The following is a 21,925-nucleotide window of genomic DNA, read 5'->3' as shown; positions in this document are numbered from 1 at the left end:
TAAATAATCGTCTCCTGCCGACCTTATTTTGTATAACTAATATTAAATAAGTTATTTTGAATGCTTTTCAGATGCCGACTATTTCTTTCAAACGTTGGTACATTTTATTACCGTCGTTGCTTTGCTGCACATTTTCTTCCAAAGCCTGCGTAGTAATCGTCCAATCAGATACTGGGTTACATTTAGAAACACGGGTTGCCGTATTTTGAACTGCATATGGGACGGTGCTGTTTCGAAGTAAATGGATCCCATTTGTGACAAATTTCGAAATTACTATTTGCTAAAGAGGAAGATACACTGAGCAACTGCTGCAATGGATAAAGCAAAACGGAAAATACTAAAATCGCCGTCAGTGAAACGGCGGAGTCGAGTTACGCCTGTGAATCAGAGGGTGAGTTGTTAGTCACAAAATATTGTATAACATTCACAGTACTGTAATGATTAATCGGTTAGGTCGGTCCCATATCCATTCAGATTCATTTATTTGTGATAATGCCATCTGATTGTAAGGATAATGTTCAATGAAGTTGTTTTTTTTTTGTTGTTGTATTTTTGAATCCAAACGTATCATTAAAGCGAAACCCCATTTTTATAGAATTTGTTGGTAGAAGTTTTTTTTTTTCAACGCAGAATATTGAAATTTGGGAACATCACTTTCTCGGTTGACATATTATATCTGTCACAGATAGGAAATGATACTGTACCTTATTTCATGTTGGTATTTTATGTTTTTTTCATTTGTTTTATTGTTGTAAATTCATGTCCATTAGGAGTAGATATTTACAGGAGTTTAAGGAGCAACGTCCCTTTCTTCTGATCCTAAAAGGTCAGTGACAGATTGCACACGCCTGTGAAATACTAACAATGTAATAAAAGAAAATTACAATAGCTGGTGTGTGTGTGAGGAAGAAGGCTGGGACTGGCCAAACTTGAGAGGTGCTGTATGAACTGAGCTATCAAAGTCAATGTTTCCAACCCATTCCTGTGAAATTTCATTTCCATTCTTGGGTCATCCACTAATTTTTCAGAGACACATCCACATGATCATTACTATGGTCTAGTACAAGTCACATGGGTCATGTAGGCATTCAAAACCATTTCAGTAATGGGTGTCATTTTTTAGAATTTGATTAATACATACCTTTGAGTGGCAAGTACTCACTTCATTTGGATTTGTATAAATCCATATTCCTTTGGAAGGTCATTATTCAAATGTCCCAAGAGGTGAATGCGGCAAAATCAATGTTAAAGTACACAGACATTTTTTGACAAAATGAACCTAAAGGTGTGATCCAGATTGAACGTCACGTGCTGTGATGTCACAGTGAAAGCTACGCATATTGATAAACAAATTCATACCCTCAAGTGTGGTGATTCCACTTGACATGCTCTTATTTTGGCCACACTTATAAAAGTTTATAGCGATAGGTCATTTTCGCCTGGAAGTTTCTTGGTGACATTTAAGATATATAGCATTCACTAGACTTTGGTTAAAGAAAATTAGTCTCTAATTTTAAAAGAACTTTCACATTTAATTTAAAATGAGGAAATGCCCATACATGACCCTTGTTACATTGTACTATAGTATAGTTCATACCGCACAATGTCGCAAATGATACACACATCTGTAGCTGAGTGAATTTTCAGATTAACATCTATAAACGTAACCAATTTGTTTAACACATGAAGTATTTCCACACCATGCAAATCAGCATAGAGTGTAACACATCTCATTAAATACATGCTAAGACAGAGTAACCTGTACATCAGATTTTTTGATGCCTTGATGTCCGGTGGAAGAGTTGATTTATTTGTTAAGGAGTGATCAGTTTTCCCTTTTTGGCTATATTCAGCCATAATATAGTTGTGTAATGGTATATTTGTTGGTTTGGGATTTGATCTCATTTAGCTATAACTATGAGTAATTTATTTTTGACAGATTTGTCCACATAACACATGAGTACACAGATTGATTGTTTTTAGACAGTTATTTCTTGCAGAGTAACAGTTGGTTGGAGGATCCTTGATGTCAGTCTGTACACAGCGTATTTTCATATTGTTGATGTAAATCTGTAGACAACATATTTTCATATCCTTGATGTCAATCTGTACACAGCATAATTCAACCCTACTTAGTGTTTTCCTCCAAAAAGGTTAAAGGTACACTGTAATTATTCTCCCAAAAAGTTCTTTAAATGTTTTCTCAGAAGGGCACTTTGTTTCATTGTTAACTGTTCTTGTTAATAATAAGTATTATTGCTATTATTAAGAACAAGACAACAGTTGATGATGACATAAGGTGCCATTTTGAAAATGATATATGAATTTCAGTTGCTCCTACTACATTGTATTATCACATAGTAGGTATAGTTTTCCTATAGTATGTGCAGTTTAATATTTTTGATATTACCAAACTTGAAAATTTTGAGAACAGCATAGAAGTATTTACATCGAAATTCACACCGTCCGTCCCAGTCAGCCTCGATTTCACTATTATCTTTCACACATTAAGAATGAATTTTAAAAAAAATGTTTACTTGATTCTCAATCAAGGCCAGGAACTAGGTCAGCAAAAAGATACACAGTTATATTTTTAGGTGTTTTCATCTAAACAGTCAGGTCAAACTAATTTCTGGAAAATATCATATTCCTAGTAAACAAAATTACATTACTTTGACATGTAATGAAATTAAAAATAAGATTTTAAAGCTGACAAACTGTTAAATAAAATCAGATATAAACTAAATCAAATATACATAACAGTTAGGTACATGCACAAATTAAAATCTTATTGTAATAATAGTCATTAATTACAGTTTTAATATAATGTATACTCTACCTGTTGCATATAATTGCACAGCTGGTACTTTCTGGGTGGTAACTATCTGACCAATTGATGCAAATTCTGTCCTCCCATTAAAGTGAACCATAATCTTCCAGAATACTGGATCAACCCTTTGGGAGGACACCACACATCCCAGATATGATTTAAGGACCCTGGACCTTATCATATTTTTTGGTTGCCATGTTATAATGTTTCCATCATTTATGCAAAGAAGATAAGTAACTGCTTGGTTGGTTGACGAGCAGTTATTAATCATTTTGTGTGCTTTATTCTTCATTACCTTTAGGATTGTACCCTGATCAGTGTTTATCACTGGTTAGTTAAGCTATCTTGAGAGTAATTTAGACAACTGTGCACATCTCGACAATTTATTTTCCCCTTAGGGTATTGGAATTTTAAATTGGCTTTTTTATTTATATTCAGAATAACATTTTCTAAGCAGCAATGGGGAGGTAATTTCAATATCTTTGTATTTGGCTGTCCATGGACTTGCTTGCAAATCATTTTATTTCCCTGGCCTAAAGTTGTCAGAATTTTAGAAAACTTATACCAGGTACCTGTCAATCATAATGATCAGTTACTTTGGTAACCAGTACAAGGGAAATTGTATCAAATGCCTACAAACCTGAAGTTAAGTCCACAATTTTTAAATTCATAATGTCCTATAAATATAATTACAAAATATCACCTGGTACAAAGTCAAAAAATTCATTCTCATTGTCTGATAAAGTTTTGAAATCCTCCATCCTCGTTTAGTAAATCATTGTGGTCTAATCATAATAAATATTGCCTGACTTCCTTTCCTTGGCATCACTTCATATGTGGATGCTTATTTAGAAACTGAGCAACTCATATATGATATTTTATGGCTCATTTTATTACCTAGGTTATTATCAACTGGACGGTAACGGAGAACTCAGATACCTGCTGGTATCTTTGAACTTAATGAAATCATGAATTGTGACATTTTTATTCGTGGTAAGCAGGTCTCACACCACTTCTCCACTTTATTATGTTTGGCTATTGAACTCTGGTTCTGTTTAATTTTAGTTTTTGATAGCCTTCCTTAAATGTTTCTTTTAGTTAACATTTGTAATCTACTGTTTCATTGCTAATTTTAGTTGTCAGCTGGTTGACTTACTTATTGCTTTTTCTGTCCTGAAAGCTTGGTGTTATTTCCTTTTGAAGATTTAATCTTACTCAAACACTTATGCAATGTGTTTTTTTGTTTAAATTACATTAGCGTAGACTTAGTCCATACTTTACTTAAGTAGCGGTGTTACTGATGGTGGTGTTGTGAGGTTGTACCTTTTTGCAAGTTGTCCACTTTATTTGGCTATTGTTATCTAGAGGGTGATCGCCCTTGGTATTGTTGCCCAGATCAAGTAAATATTAAATTAAGTGTGAAACTTATAGATGAAATAGAGATCAGAGCAGATACATAGAACAGAATGACATATTCCCCCATGTATGGAAAAACAAAAAAAATTTATTGGTTACATAAACAACTGGGATAATGCATTACATTAGGAAGATACACTTCTTTTTGGAATAAATCTTTCAGCAAATTTCAAGCACAAATATATTTATCTAAATAGCCAGTCTGTTTAAATGATAGAATTGGTTCATCGTATAATCGAGTGAATGATCAAAGTTATTGCCTTGTTCAACTTAATAATCTGCTTATTCCAGTCCACTCAAACTTCACTTTGGTGGTTCCTCTAGGTCCTTTCACTTTTTCCGATGCCCCTACTGTCTCACCTATTTTCGGCCCGCAGACTGTGTGGGTAGGTGGATACGTAATTACATAGATACTTGGATAACTAGGTACATGGATGCGTCAGTAGATATGTCCATGGTTACTTAAGTGGATACGTCCCTGGAGCTATTTCCCCTTTGAAAATAAACAGAGAAGGAACCTAAATCTTCTGTCAGTTTTCCTACTGGGAACAGATCATCACTCCCCTCTAGTTATGTCAGATATTGTTCTTTCGGAATTCAAACAGATACCAAAGGCTGTCTGGTCAAGCTAAACGTGACAGACCATAAACAAACCTAGTTTCACAAGATTAATGTACTTCATAATGGCTTTTTCATCACTGATTCCCACTAACATTACATGAGACATAACATTTCCATTCTCGTCTCAATTACACAAATGAATGAATGAAATTCATTATATGGCTTAACTACATTATTTTTCAGTGAATACACACAATCAGGTCTTTATCATACTGTACTTGGAATCATCTAAGATCGGTGAATTTACATGGATCCTCCTAACTCATATCAACTAAAGTAATACATGAAATTCTCAGATTCCTATAACAATCAAGACGACAAATTCAAACAATTTGTCAAACTCACATAAAGATCATTGTACAAATTCAGATAGATGAAGAACTCAAGACAGTTTTACTCATTTCAAGAGAATTGATCTACGGATTTAAACAAATAAATTCGTGCAGATATAAACAATTCAAGCAAATCATTATACTGGTATCAATGAATTACATGAAATTGACACAGATACCTTGTGCTTTCATGCTTTGTTTGCTTCTACTGCCAAATTGTGTCCATTGACTTTCCAGACATCTGGTCCCTCTGTTGGAGCATAAACTCTGGAATATTTTTACCCTCACCCCCACCCCACAAAAAACAACAGGTGTTTGAATAAACCATCATGAAACCTTTTTGATTGCCCATATTATCACTTGATGCCAACAGGTAGCAATAAAAGCAGCTGATATGCTCCACTAATGGTGGTGACTCAGTGTAATATACCTACATAGACAATTCACATTCTCAGTAAAGTGGATTAAATTGTGTGATATAAGGCTTTAAACATGTGCATATTATTGTTGTTTTTTTCCCTTTCCCTGGAAGGCAAGCTGATTTAATATTTAATTCATAAAGCCGTAGACAACTCCAGTACCTGAGTTTCACAAGTTCTTGCAATATTTCTTTTATTATTAGATTTCCCCTTGTTTACCTCTTTTGGATGTTGTTTGGCTCTGTCTATATTTAGAGTAACATCACAATTAATGATGCCCCATAATTACATTTCTGAACCAGTCAAAGTGATTCAGCTTATTTCATATATGGGACAAATAACCACCATATATTTACCTGTAGTGTATAATAAAAGTGCTTTTGGTGTAGAGACCTGGCAAAGATGATTCAAGTTTATGCATAAAACCCATATTTCCTTTAAAATTATATACCTAAGTTACTGTTGCAAATTAGTGTCACTTAATCTACTGTCTGGTCTATAATATTTTCAACATATAACATTTATGCTAAGCGCTGTAAATAGTACTTTAATTAATTTACAGAAACATGCATGTCTGTTACTTTCACTGCTACACAGGCCAGAGCTCCACCTGAGAAACAAAGGATTAATGTCCATATTGTGGTTTGGGATGAGTGTGCTGTAAAGATTCTGCTTGCAAGGATGTAGAAGGAGCAGAATTCTTTGAAACATAGATTCTCATCAGTGTGATTATGTAAATGCAAAGAAAAATGCAAATATTTTATTTAAATCACATCAACTGTCCTGCAACATTTCTCTACCAGCGATTCTCCATGAAGCTACCACCACACAACAGCTACAGTACTTATATCATTTTGAGCTCCTCCCCCCACCCAAATATGACTAGGAAAAAAATGTTTCCTGTTGCACTGGTTTTAAAGCCAGGGTATGCAGGTCATTTTAAAAAATAATGTTTTGGGTAAAAATATATATTTAAGTGATTTTTTGTGATTTATTTTTTTACATGTAATTTTTAAAAATGTGCTGTGGTTGACAATGAGATGCAGGGACTGTTCATGAACTTGCTCAGACCTTACAGAAATTGAAGTATGTTTCCCAGTAATTATATCATTTAGGGCCGCTGCACACTAATCACCAGAGGTACTATATGTATGATCAACAGGCTGACATAGTTCTACAAAACAAAAAACAAACACCAACAAGCCAAACCTTAATTCATTATTTGCAATAAAAAAAATGCTGGAACATTTACTCCAAAGCGTTCTTTATTGGCAAGCAAGGATGAATTGCAACCTAGTTTACTAAGAGCACTTCTATCCAGCACTGAACTTGGCAGGGTGCATTCTGACAGTATTGAACTTGGCAGAGTGCATTCTGACAACATTGAACATGGCAGGGTGCATTCTGACAACATTGAACTTGGCAGGGTGCATTCTGACAACATTGAACTTGGCAGATGCATTCTGACAGCATTGAACTTTGCAGGTTACATTCTGACAACATTGAACTTGGCACAATGCATCAGTACACAATCCTGACAGCATTGAACTTGGCAGGGTTCATCCTGACAACATTGAAACTAGCAGGTGCAATCCTGACAGTAAATAATAACATTTTATGGCAAAGTATTCTGGAAAAGTTTTGTCAAGAATTTTGCTCCTGTTTTTTCTTGGTTGGACTAAATGTTTTAGTGTTTTGCTATACACATGACCTATCATTCAGTTTTCTTAATATTACAACAACAATAATGATAATAACATAATGATAATATTTGCTGTTCATAATAATAGTAATAATATTGACAGCAGCAGAAACAATTAATGATAAAAGAAGACATCCTTCCTTTGTATTTTTTAAAATTAAGATATGCATTTAAAGTACCATTTTGGGGGGTAATCACAATACCCTTTATGGATATGGGAAAACAAAAAGTAGAACTGTGAAAAGTTGAAAGTTTGCACTGCTGTGGAACGACAGTTTGGTACAATATTTTTTAGGGGAAAATGAAGATTTTACTAAACCACTGGACAAGTACTTCAAGAAATTAATTTTTTTGATGGTGTTCATTATTTTATCAGATTCTTACTGTTGCATTTTTAAGCCTCAGAAACTTGAAATGAAACATTTGTTTTATGTTGTGGGAAACTGTGGTTTAAACATGACTGGTTTATCACATGTCATGAGATGCTAACTCGTTATTTTTTCACCCTACAGCTAAGTTTGTTCTTGAAAACAGAGGGTTGTATCTAATGCTACTTACTGCGCTGTTTTTCATTTTGAACAGAACAATTATCATTTGATAGTTTGCATGATAAACATGTAGACATTCATACTGTATTTTAATTGCATGTCAGTAGGAAAGTTGAAATGGAAGCAATCACAAATATTCACACATTTGTTATTTGTGTCACCTCCACCTCTTTCACCTTACCCCTTCCCAAGGACTGCATCCACGATCCAAAAACAAAAGTTCATGTATTCTCATCATAGTGGAACATACAAAATATGATCGATATTTTGAATGTGATCGTTGTTTTGAGCTGTACGTGTCATAGACGTGAAGAGCTTATGGGATGGTCTATTGTCTGTTGTACGGCATCCATACAACCATTAGCACAAGTTTTGTTATTGCTACTTCTCCTAAACTACATGGACAATAGCTATGAAACTGTACACACACATTCATTCCTAAACTACATGGACAATAGCTATGAAACTGTACACACACATTCATTCCTAAACTACATGGACAATAGCTATGAAACTGTACACACACATTCATTCCTAAACTACATGGACAATAGCTATGAAACTGTACACACACATATTCATGCCATTGTCTAGTTGATCCCTTATGAAAATGGTGTTGTTGGCACATCTAACATGACCACCACAATGGAAATCTTGAAAATCTTGTTATTGCTACTCCTCCATAATGGATGGTCATATTGACCTGAGGTTTCCACTGAAAAACTTCTTAAGATGTCTACTTGGTCCTTGGTCCAAGATGAAAGTGGCTTCAATTTGGCATTCTGTATGGTTGCCACTGTGGCCATCTGGAAAATCTTGTGATTACTACTTCTTTTATGTGGATGATCATATCAGCATGGGTTTTGCACTAAAAGACTTCTTATGATGCCTAGTTGATCCTAAATGAAAATGATGCCAGTTTGAGGTCCAGTATAGCTGCAGTGGTAGCCATCTTGAAAATCTTGCTACTGCTACTCCTCCTACATGGATGCTTACATCAGCATGAGGTTTTTGCTAAAAGACTTCATATGATGTCTAGTTAGTTTTTGCTAAAAATGGTGACAATGTGAGGTCTAATATGGCTGCCAGCTTGAAAATCTTAACACAACTCTTATTGGACATAAAGTCATATTGACATGGGATTTTCACCAAATGGCTTATAATGTCCAGTTGGTTAAATGAACCTGGTGCAGATCTGACAGCTAATATGGCTGCTGCTATTCCTGAATGGATGGTCATATCAGCATGAGTTTTTCACTATATAAAAGTCTTCTTATGATGTTCACTTGGTTCCAGATAAAATTGGTACTGATCTGATGTCCCATATGGCCCCCACAACAGTAGAATACATTTTAAACACTACTCCTTATAAATGGAAATTTAGATTAACATGGTGTTTTCACCCAAAGACATTTCTATATGATGTCTACTTGGTCCTAAATGAAAGTGGTGATGATCTGATATCTAATATGGCTGCCACAGTTGCCAGCCTGAAATTATTGTTATCACTACTTCTGCTGAATGAATTGTTATATTATCATGACATTTTCACTAAAAAGCTTCTTTTAACGTTTATTGATATTAAATAAAAATGGTGCAGATCTGACATTCACTATGTGGCCACCTTGGAAAGCTTGTTTCATCTGATGCTTGTAAAGGAAAAGTTATTATGATATGGTATTCATATCAGATGAGGTCTTACTGTGTTGACTTGGTCCTTACTGAAAATGACTAACCCTCAATATGGCCACCAAGGTGACTATTTTGAAAGTACAGTAATACCTCGCGTTTCTGGATTCGTGAATTCATGGATTCGCGAAATTTTCATTGGTACACTGAGTGCAAAAGAAAACGGAAGCCAATGAATTAGTATAGGGGTAATATTAGTATACATGTACCGTACTGTAAATGCGCTAGTGTGGCAAATACCCATTAGGCGATACTGTACTCTTTTTTTACATCAACCATTTATTTCTCTTTTTAAGGGTAATGTATTAAGCTAACTTTTAAATGAAATTATTAAAGTGCTTTGGGAGCATGGTTTCGGTCATATTTAGGGTTTAAACCCTAGAAATAAGCATTTATTAATATTTTTAGTGACTCGTACCAAACATTCGCGATTCCTCCTGATCCGCGACTGGTTCTGGAACCTAACCTCGCGAATGTTCGAGGTATTACTGTATTGTTATCTCAGTGGAAGGCTGTGTCAGCATGGGGTTTTTGCCCTTAGACTTTTTATGATACCTAGTTAGTCCTAAATGATAATGGTTCCAATATGGCTATCATGATGGCTGATGTGGAAATCTTGTCAGCTATCCCCCTAATGGTTGATCATTATGACATTGAGTTTTTACTTAAGACTTCTAATAATGTCTACATTGACCTAAATGAAATGGTGTCAGTTGTGTCATCCAGTTTGTCCACCACATCAGCTAATTTGAAAATTTTGTTTTCACTGATGAATATCAGATATGGTTTCAACACTAGGCAGTTAAAAGGGAAAATGAACTCACTTGAATTCCAGGAAATTCTTTTGTTCAGTAGAGCATCAGTCCCTTAAAAGAACTTGTTTTTAATGGCAATTTAGCTCATTATTGGCTCTATTTTGCTACGAAAATGGGAGCTTAGTGTTCTACTAAACAACAACCTGAGGCAGCCAACCTAGCTGGCATGGGCAAGTATCAAAACAGCAATCCTTGCTCTTCCAAACCTTGATACCCATCAAGTGTCGGCTACCCTGGTGTTTCCACATGGTCTATTGTTAAACTGAAAATATTAAAGGGAAATTTTGCACAGCCATTTTAGAAAAGGAGAAAGTTATCTGAAAATAAGAGGAATTTAATAAATAAATAAAGATAGGACTTTAAAATATCTTTGATTTATTTTTTGGCATACATTTAGAAGTTGGATTAAATCCTGTAATTGTGTTTCCTAAAATAGACCCTGCATCCTTGGTAAAGGCAGTTTATTTTCAGCTGTGTTGGCACAAAATAACCTGCATGTGTTGCTGTGTCATAAAACACCAGACCAAACCATCTAATCATCTTAGTGAAGCTGTATATGAAATAGAATCACTCTCCCTTAGAATAGATGAAATTAGGAGACAAGGAAAACAGTGACGGATTTATGCACAGACATATCACGGGGGGGTGGGTGGGGGGGTATTAACGTAAAAAGTACCAGTAACATCTGTGCTTGCTTTGAGTCCAGCTGAAAACTGTGGAGACCCAAATTTGCCATCACATAAGGCACAAGATCTGTGAAGGTTGTTAGTACAAACAACATTGACACTTAATTTGCATGTGTCATATGCATTGGTAGACCAGAGTCAGTACTGTTTGCATGTGTCATATGCATTGGTAGACAGAGTCAGTACTGTTTGCATGTGTCATATGCATTGGTAGACCAGAGTCAGTACTGTTTGCATGTGTCCTATGCATTGGTAGACCAGAGTCAGTACTGTTTGCATGTGTCATATGCATTGGTAGACCAGAGTCAGTACTGTTTGCATGTGTCATATGCATTAGTAGACCAGAGTCAGTACCGATGCATTGGTAGACCAGAGTCAGTACTGTTTGCATGTGTCCTATGCATTGGTAGACAGAGTCAGTACTGTTTGCATGTGTCCTATGCATTGGTAGACAGAGTCAGTACTGTTTGCATATGTCATATGCATTGGTAGACCAGAGTCAGTACTGTTTGCATGTGTCATATGCATTGGTAGACCAGAGTCAGTACTGTTTGCATGTGTCCTATGCATTGGTAGACCAGAGTCAGTACTGTTTGCATGTGAACTTGACTTTCAGAAAATATGAAAGGCATTCCTCTATGTTATTCTGTAGAATCTAAGTTAACTTGACAACCTTCACATTGACTATGCTTTCGGGTTGTTTTGATGTCTCATTAAAGTGCATCTTCAATGTAGTCGAGCTACCTACTTTTCAAATGTTGTTTTTCTTCTTCCAAATGATTTAAGTTTAGATTCCTATTAAAATTTGTATTACTTCCATATTTATTCACAAGTTGAGTAAAACTGCAAATTGCATGGACACAGCTGTTGCATATTGCATCTGAAGATCTGGGTCTATGTACTTTGTTGAAAGGAATCAGTAAAAGAAAGTAGATAGACCCTGATCTGCCTACACTTAATGTGACAGCAGATCAGGGTCTATATTGTTTGCAGTTGGACATAACTTAAAATTGAGTATATATATATGATAGATGTATGAATCATTTAAAATTTAAAGATGGGCCCTGGAGGGCAGACTGGTCAAAAGCGCCCACTTTTACCAACCACTGCCGTCTCACCTCTGTCCATGTGGTTATGTCTTGGGCTCAGCCAGTATGGGTATGTGAGAAAACTGCCAGTAGCTTCATGTGGGTTGGTGGTTATTACCAGGGTTTTCCTGGGTTCCTCCCCTACCGGTTATATTAGCCTATCTTGCACTGAGAAATGGTGGAACCAAAAAAGAAACAGCAAGTTTATAGTTGGTTATAGGTTCATCATAACTGATCAGTCATTGATTTCAATCATTTGGAGGTATGTACTTGTGTCTTTTAAGTTGAATGGTATATTACCAGTATGTTGTTTGCACTTGAGTTGTGCTAATGAAAGGAAAGCTGTGTTAATGGGCTATTGTTTTCATGTTACTTATCTTCAGATTATTTAGCCCCAAAAAGTCAAACAGTTTGAAAATTGAAAATTTTAATTGTTTTTATTCCATTACGGAAATTCATAATCAAACACCTGGTTAATTGACTTTTAAGACCAATATTCAATTATTTTTATTAATCAATAAACACTACTTATTCCAATCCATGTACAGAATAGTATGTATTTATAAACTATACATAAACTTTGACACACAACTCTGTCTGTGGTGGTTAACTTCAAATGTTCTTGGTAAAGGCTTTTATTCTTTCTATAGTAGTCATAATCAGATAACATTATATAGACAATTGACTAAAAATGCATGCATTTTTTAATGTGATAAATTATTCATAACAATTTCAATTGAGCCATTTAGTTGTATGTGTTGATCCATTTCTTCTGTCTCAATCAAAGTCTGTATTTTATAATGGTTTGTTTTGTTATGCTTTTGTCCAGTCTGTCTTTGATCATGTTAAGTAGTTTGTCCCATTCAGAAAGGCATCATTAACGTCTTGATGATGAAGACTGTGTCTGGAATAGTAAATGTCTGATTTGAATAGTTAATTCGTGTTTTGCCCTATTCACAGAATGCTGTATCAAATTTCAGACAGCACAATTAGTTCCAACAAATTCTTATCTAGAGCTTTGTTACCATATTACTGTGTATTGAAGTTAATGCACCCCTGGTCCCAGACTTTTTGTGGGATCATTAACCTGAAAATCATTTTGACCTATGTAGTACATGGTATTAGCAGTAGCAAGATTAACTTGGATATTTCACAGTTCATGAACCATACAGTCGGGGGGGGGGGGGATTTGTGTTTAATCAGCGCAAGGGTGTCCTACATTTATTATGTTTGCACAAAAGCAGCATCCAGTGATATGGTGAGAATAAATAAGGACATAAGTGGGAGATGATGTTTCAACATGACTGAAAACTTAAATTCACAAAACCAGATGAGAATAAAATGTGATCCAGGGGTCAAAAAGGTGGTACAGTACTAGTAATCACTGTAGGACTTGGTGGTACAGTACTAGTAATCACTGTAGGCCTTGGTGAATATGACTTTTCTGGAGTTGATAAATCCTTGTATTAAGGTCAAGGTCATAATATTAGCATATTGACACCTTGTGCATTTTCTAGTCCCCACTCACTTTTTGTGTGTGTGTGCATGCATTTTTTTTCCAGAGTGTAATGATCTTTGTCTTGTAAAAGGGATTTAGCAGGAGTGATGTCCTTTCAAAGATATGGTTACATCTGATTAATTAAACTTGTTACCATGTTGGAAAACATTGTTCATCTTCAGTTTTGATAAGACTTGGAAATTAATTAGGTGTTCTTGCATCTGATTGGTTGAGCTGTTTGACGTTCTAGGGACTATTTTTAATGCTTTTTTGATCAAACCTGGTAAATATATTTAAATCATCAAGGTGTTAGGTACAGTTACATCTCTATATCTGGATACTTTATTTCTACTTCAGTTTCAATAACATTTGGTAAATATGTTTATATGATAATGATCTTGCTTATGAGTAGGAGAATATGCATACATATGCCTATCAATATGGAATTCATTATCAGACTTGTACTGCAATTGACCTGATATAAAGTATGGGAGATATATTACATATTGTTGTGGTTTTAGATTGTTACATTGACCTGCTTATTGATATGGCTGTTTAGTTATCTTAACCACATGTTTATAAGGATAATACAGACCTCTTGTTCCCTAAGGAACTGGTCACCACATATCTTACAAAAATAATTAAAATTTCTGAAAAACTGAATCAGTACAGTGCTACTTGGTTACCCAGACAGTTAAACATGTACAAGTGTAGCCCACCTTGTGGGGGTGGGTTAATTGGTGGATTGTACTTTCTTACAAGATGTCTGCTTTATTTTGATCTCGTTATCTAGGAGATGATAGCCCCTGGTGTTATTGCCTGGATCAAGTAAATATTAATATAAAGTGTGGAGCTTATAGGTGGAATAATTAGAGATCTGAATGGATATATAGAACAAAATGACCAGTCCCCCATACATGAAAACAAGTTTAATGAATTACATAAGCAATTGTGATAGTACATTACATTAGGAAGATACACTTCTTTTTGAAATAAATCTTTCACCAAATTTCAAACACAAATATATTTATATAAATAGCCAATCTGTTTAAATGATAGAATTATTTCATCATAGAATCAAGTGAACAATCCAAGTCATTGCCTTGTACAACTTCATAACCTGTGCATTCCAGTTCACTCCAACGTCACGGTAGTTGTTTCTCTTGGTCCTTACTCTCTTTTGTTTTTCTCCTCCAACCTCCCTACTGTCTTGCCTCTTTTCTGCCCTCAAATTTGTGTGGGTAGGTAGATACGTAAGCATGTAGATACTTGTTTCAGTAGGTACGTGGATACGTCACTGTATACATCAGTGGAGCTCTATCTCCTTTTAAAATAACAGAGATGCAACCTGCATTTTCTGTCAGTTATTCTACTGACCCAATTGATCATTACTCTCCTCTCATTATGGGCAGATTCTGTCGAAATTCAGACATACCAAGGCTGTCTGGTCAGCTAGACGTGGCAGACCATAAACAAACATAGTTTCATAAGATTAATATACTTCCTAATGGCTATTCGATCCTGACTCACACGAGACAACAGTTCCATTCTCGTCTCAATTACACAAATGAATGAATGAAATTCGTTACATAGCTTAACTGCGCTATTTTCAATGAATGCACACATTCAAGTCTTTATCGTACATATACTCATCGAAGATTGGTGAATACAAACAGATTCATGTAACTCATATCAACTAAAGTAATGCATGAAATCTTAAGATAGCTAAATCCTATACAAACAAGACAACAAATTCAAACAATTCATGAAGCTTATATAAAGGAGACCATTGTACAAATTCAGATAGATTAACTTAAACACAGTTATTGCCAGTAGCTTCTCTTTGGTCTTTCCGGGGATTTCATGGGTTTTTCTTTCACCATTAATACTGGCCGCCATGTGCTGAAAGATGGCGTTAAACCCTACAACAACAACAACAACAACAACACAGTTACACTCATTTCAAGAGAATTGATCTAAGGTTTTAAACAAATAAATGCATGCAAATATAAACAAATGAATTCATGCAGATATAAGCAAATGAATTCATACAAGTCATAATATTGTATCAACAAATTACATGAAATTGACGCAAATACCTCGTGCTTCAAGCTTTGTTCATTTATACTGCCAGAATTGGGTCCATTGAGTTTCCAGACATATGGCCCTTTTGATAAATGTTTTATGCAGGAAAAATGCAGACCAGTTCGATGGGGGCAATTTAAAAACCAGAAATTCGTGTGGGGAAACATGCCCCTTATTTAATGTAACCAGTCAGGAAGAAAATATTTTTGCTGCCTTTTATAACTAGGTGCCAAAATTGGGGTCAGCATGACCTCTACTTTCCCGAATAACTGTTCTGGAAAATTTCAATTCTGACAGTTCCAATATGAAATTTTAAAGTTAGCACTGTCCCTAACAGTCTGTCTGGCAGCTAACTAAGTGAAGGCTTAATGAAGAGTCACTTCCTCTCCCGACACAGACATTAGAAATCATTGCAGTATAGTGATTTAACAAGTGCCTGTCCCCATAAATCTAGTTAATTGTTTCTGGTCCCAGGTTAATTCGTTCTTCATAGCTCAACAGAAATTTGCACCGTCACAACAAGTGACTGATATATTTGCACATTCCAGAACTAAAATATCAACCGTAGGTTACATCTAGCAACTAAAATATTGACCAGTCCACTCAAAGTAAGAGTTCATGGTTATCATACAGAACATTCAGGAACTTAAGATATATTTTATTTTTGACCAGAAGGTTTTAAATAAATTTTCATTTGGTTGTAAATGAAAATGATTCTGCTTTGACCTCAAATGTGGCATCTTATGTGGTTGCTAGCTTGAAAATCTTTACATTCCATTGCTACTCCTGAGTGGATGGTCCTATCAGCATTGTGTTTTCACCAAAAGACTTCTTACAAGGTCTTGTTGGTCCTAAATGAAAATGGTTATACTGAGATTTACAGTATGGCCACAACAGCAACCATCCTGAAATTATTGTTATTGCTACTCCTTCTGAATGGATGTTCAGACAATATGTGGTTTTCACTAAAAGACTTATGTCAGGTTGGTCCTGAATGAAAATGGTGCTGTTTCAGATCCAGTATGGCTACTATGGCAGCTGTCTTGAAATTATTGTTATTGCTACTCCATCTAAAGGGCAAGTTATGTCAGCATGGAACTGACACTGGAAGACTTCTTATGATATCAAGTTAGGCCTAAACAAATATGGTGCTGTCGACACATTCAGTATAGATGCTAGGGTGGCCATCATGTTAATGTGATATTGCTCCTCCACCTGAACGTATGGTCGTAACAGCATGAGGTTTACATGAAAAGATTTCTTATGATGTCAAGTTGTTCTAAAATAGAAATGATGCTGATCGTACATCCAATATGGCCATCATGGTGGCAGTCTTGAAAATCTTGTTATTGCTATTCCTTGATCAAAATTCATTTTGGCATGGGGTTATCACCATACTTCTTATGACATCTAGTTGGTCTTAAATAAAAATTGTACTTATATGATAACCTGTATAGTCACCATAGCAATTTGATCAAAGGCTGGTGACCTATGGTTTGTACCATATTCATTGCTAATTTTATCAGCCAATCAGATGGAGTCTTATATCCTGATGTTTATGAAGATTGAGCAGTATGACTTAAATTATCAATGTGTGCTGAATGATTTAATTCACTTTCAGATTTCTGAAAGCCGCATTTCTATTTTCCACTTCAAATGTCATCAGAACATAACCCCTAAGTGGTTGCTATCACATCTTCACGTAAGATTGTGGAGATCTGATTTTAATCAGATTGGCCACCAAAGTGGCCATCTTGAAAATCTAATCACGACTCTTCCTAGATAGAAAGTCAGATCTACGTTGGTTTTTCAACAGAAGATTTCTTATGATCCATTATGACCACCATGGAAACCATTTTGAAAATCTTGTTATTGATTCTTCTCCAAAATGGAAAGTGATATTAACTTGGGAGTTTCACCAGAAGACCTATTTAGTATGTCCTGAGTGAAAATGGTGGCAATCTACCCTCAAACATGACTGTCACAATAAACATATAGAAAATCTTGACACTAATTATTCTGTTTGTATGTCAATGTGGGATTTTTGCCACAATTATTCTAATAGTGTCTAGTTTGTTCTAAGTGAAAATCTTGTTGATCTTGCATCCAATATGGCTGTGACAATGGCTACACACACACACACGAAAATGACAATGGCTACACACACACACACACACGAAAGTGACAATGGCTACACACACACAAACACACACACACACATGAAAGTGACAATGGCTACACACACACACACACACACACACACACATGAAAGTGACATGGCTACACATATAAAAGTGACATGGCTACACTCACACACATGAAAGAGACAATGGCTACACATGCACACACATGATATTGGGAAATGGCTATACACACACACATGAAAGTAACAATGGCTACACACATACACACACACAATGGCTGCATAGTGAAAGTGACAGTGACTACCGGTACACACATGAAAGTTGAAGTTCATGCTTATTATTTTGCATGCCTAGGAACTTGGATATTGACCAGTCTACTTGAAAGTAGGAGTTCAAGGTTTATTTGACTGCATATCAGTAATAATTTCTGGATTGTTCGGCAGTGAAAATTGGACTTTAGAACACAGTAAGACAAGTGCATTACTGCCTGTATCAGTTATATTTGATTCATTGGATATCTGTTTTATTTATTGTATCCGGTTGGCATCTTCTTCTTTCATTACTTAAAGCTGTCTATCATCTTAATGTTGCTTTCTCCATTTATGTAATTTTTCTTATATATCACTCAGATTACCTCCTTTCTAATAAACATTGACTACATCAGTGCAGTACACAACAGTTGTACTTGTTTAATTTTTATAATTCAACATGCAGGTGACAAGTTGTCTGATACGATAATTTTTCAGACTTTCGCCAGACTTTTACAAATCCCCATTGCTTAAATAATGTTTGCCTTTGGTAAACACCAATGGGTTAGCAGCATTTCTCACTACCCACCTGCCTTGCCTGGTAATCTCACCAGGTAACACTATCTCTTTCTCACTTTCAAGGAAAATAATCAGATGATAATAGCATATGAAATGCTCTTTTCTACATTTGTCATCACTTTACTTTTTATGAAGGATTAAGTATTTTTTGGGTCCTCAGATGGCTGAATGATCAAAAACTCTTCCCTTCACGGATCAGTGCCATCTCATCTCAGTCTGTGTGGCTTTGATGAGGATTGGTCATTGTGGGTATATGAAAAGCTGCCAGTAGCTTCCTGTTAGTCGGTGGTTCTTACTGGGGTTTTCACAGGTTCATCCTCCACCAGTTATACTGGCTGCCATGTATAGCCTATCCTGCACTGAGAAATGGTGTTAAGCTCAAAACAACAACAGCAACAAATATCCTTGATGTAAATTGGAGAGTACATAATTTGGACAGAAATTGTTCACAACATGGATAAGCATATAGTAATTAATATTGTGGCAATTTAAGTACATATAGTTAGGACTTTGTACAATTTACATATAGTTAGGACTTGGTACAGTTTACATATACAGTAGTTAGGACTTGGTACAGTTTACATATACAGTACAGTAATACCTCGTGCATTCGCGTTTCTGGATTTGCGGATTCGCGAAATTTTCATTGGTACCCTCTACGTACATGTTTTCTTTATTTTATTGAATTGTACCTTCGTTATATAACTTCTCTGACTTATGAAGTTTATCTAGTTTACCTTCCTGACAATAACAAAGAAAACGTCAGTCATTAAGTTTACAGTTCCATTAGTTACTTGGTTTTACCTTACTGTGAGTGCAAAAGAAAACGGCAGCCAATGAATTAGTATAGGGGTAATATTAGTATACATGTACCGTACTGTAAATGCGCTAGTGTGGCAAATACCCATTAGGCGATACTGTACTCTACTTTTACGTCAACCATTTATTTCTCTTTTTAAGGGTAATGTATTAAGCTAACTTTTAAATGAAATTAAAGTGCTTTGGGAGCATGATTTGGGTCATATTTAGGGTTTAAACCCTAGAAATAAGCATTTATTAGCATTTTTAGTGACTCATACCAAACAATCGCGATTCCTTCTGATCCGCAACTGGTTCTGGAACCTAACCTTACAAATGTTTGAGGTATTACTGTAGTTAGGACTTGGTACAGTTTACATAGAGTTAGGACTTGTATAGTACATGTACCGTGATTACTTTTTGTTTAAGGTAGGATGACCTTCTTTGCCCAGTTTTGTGTCTGCAATGTTAAATTTGTATAGTTGATATTAGCATGTTTATATCTTGCTGTAAATATAGATATTAAAAGTGGAAATTTTAACACATTAACCCCTGGAGGTTTTTGTCATTTTCACCTGAAATTCGAGTAGGAAATACATTTTGAAAGCTATTTCTAAATAAATCCTAATAAATCAACTTCCTGGTGATTTTCCAATAACATAATGCCTAGTTGTGTTAGAAACATCGTTTTTCATTGGCTATTTGGCTTGCGCATGAGCAGAAGGATAAAAGAATACAATTCTTTTTTTTGCTTAACGGACCCATAATTTTTGTATCAAGACCACTCTTTATTCCAAATTCCCATCTTATCCTAATTTTTGCAAAGGTTCATCTGTCTGTTTGCAGTTCATACCGATCTGCCTTAGACCTGAGACCAAAAAGTCTAAACTCCAGACACAAAATTGGATTCTGGCCATGGGCGAATTTAGGGTGGAAGAATATCGGGTCCCAAAAAATGAGGTTTTTCCCTCTTTTTTTTGTTTTGGTGCAACTAGAACTTCCAGATAATTTGGTAGGCTACTACCTCCTGCCACAAAAACTCATCACCATGGGTTAATGTGTTAAAAAGGATTTTTGAATTTTTTTACAAATTGTTATGGAATGGCTAAATTTGTAATTTATGTGCAATGTCGATGCACAAGTCATTAAATACACAAGGAATATTCAAATTTGGTGACATGATCAAAATGCACTCATTAACACATTAACCCCTGGAGGTTTTTGTCATTTTTGCCTGAAATTAGAGTAGGAAATACATTTTCAAAGCTATTTCTGAATAAATCCTAATAAATCAACTTCAAGATGATTTTCCAATAACATAATGCCTAGTTGTGTTAGAAACATCGTTTTTCATTGGCTATTTGGTTCACGCATGAGCAGGGTAAAAGTTGGAGTTCATTTTTTTTGTTTGTTAACAGACCCAAAAAATTTGCATCGAGACCACTCTTTATTCCAAATGCCCATCTTCTCCTACTGTTTACAAAGGTTAATCTGCCTGTTTGCAGTTCATACCAGTCTGCCTTAGATCTGAGACCAAAAGTCTAAAATCCAGACACAAAATCGGATTCCGACCATGGGCGAATTTTGCGTGGAAAAAATTGAGGTTTTGCCTTCTGTATTTTGTAGTGCAGCTAGAACTTCCAGATTATTTGTTATCATTGTAGAGCTACATCTGTCTGCCTTTCTATAATACCAGCCACTTTAGTGTATCTTACATGACCTTGACGATACAGAGCTCGGCAGTAGGCTACTACCTCCTGCCACGTAAGCTCGTCACCAGGGGTTAATGTGTTAAATGTGTGAATTACAACTGAGGAAGTTAGTCTCTATCACAAGTTTAAACCAACCCTTGTCCAGTTGTGTAGCAAGAGCATTGAAACTGGCACATGAAGGTTGACTGATTGATTGTCCCTTGTACATATCAAGAAGAAACAGTTTATCATCTGTGTACCACCTGAGGTCCCTGACATACAAGTGTAATTGTACATAAGTATTATCAGTTAGTCTTTGTTCAGGTGATAATCATTATTTTGGAAGAAAACACGATCTTCCTCATGTATTCCAGGCAGTAGTAGACAGTATACTATAAGTTAGTACATACCAAAATATGCTATAATTTAGTATATTTAACAGCAGTATCATTACAAAAGCATTTTAAGAGAAAAGTCTTTTATTACAGAGCATGTCATTCCCATCTGACAGATGGGAATTTTGCTACTTTGACATAGTCCCATACTATTAAACTAAAAATGTTTCAGATTTATGTACAGTGATTGTGTGCCATTTTATGTTTTCATGTATTTCAAAGTTATTGAGACTACTCCGGAGGCCTGGTGGTTAAAGCATCTGCCTCGAATGTGGGAGTTCGTGGGTTTGATCCCTGGCCGAGTCATACCAAAGACTTAAAAAATGGTACTAACAACTGCC

General features: G+C 35.5%; 1 protein-coding gene across 1 annotated transcript in view; it reads left to right on the top strand.

Annotated features, from left to right (window-relative positions):
• The first annotated feature begins 210 nt into the window (after positions 1–210).
• The window catches only part of LOC149804759 (uncharacterized), a 258,169-nt gene continuing 236,454 nt past the window's right edge, over positions 211–21,925 (top strand). Inside the window, exon 1 of the mRNA XM_089944059.1 lies at positions 211–391. Coding sequence (XP_089800185.1) covers positions 314–391 — 78 coding nt within the window. The 5' untranslated portion in view covers positions 211–313. The remainder of the gene's footprint in view (positions 392–21,925) is intronic.

Source organism: Sinohyriopsis cumingii, chromosome 2, assembly GCF_028554795.1.
Source record: "Sinohyriopsis cumingii isolate HCF-2022 chromosome 2, ASM2855479v2, whole genome shotgun sequence".
In the NCBI taxonomy this organism is placed as follows: domain Eukaryota; kingdom Metazoa; phylum Mollusca; class Bivalvia; order Unionida; family Unionidae; genus Sinohyriopsis; species Sinohyriopsis cumingii.
The sequence above is the reverse complement of the archived record's forward strand: the minus strand, read 5'-3'. Positions and strand labels throughout refer to the sequence as shown.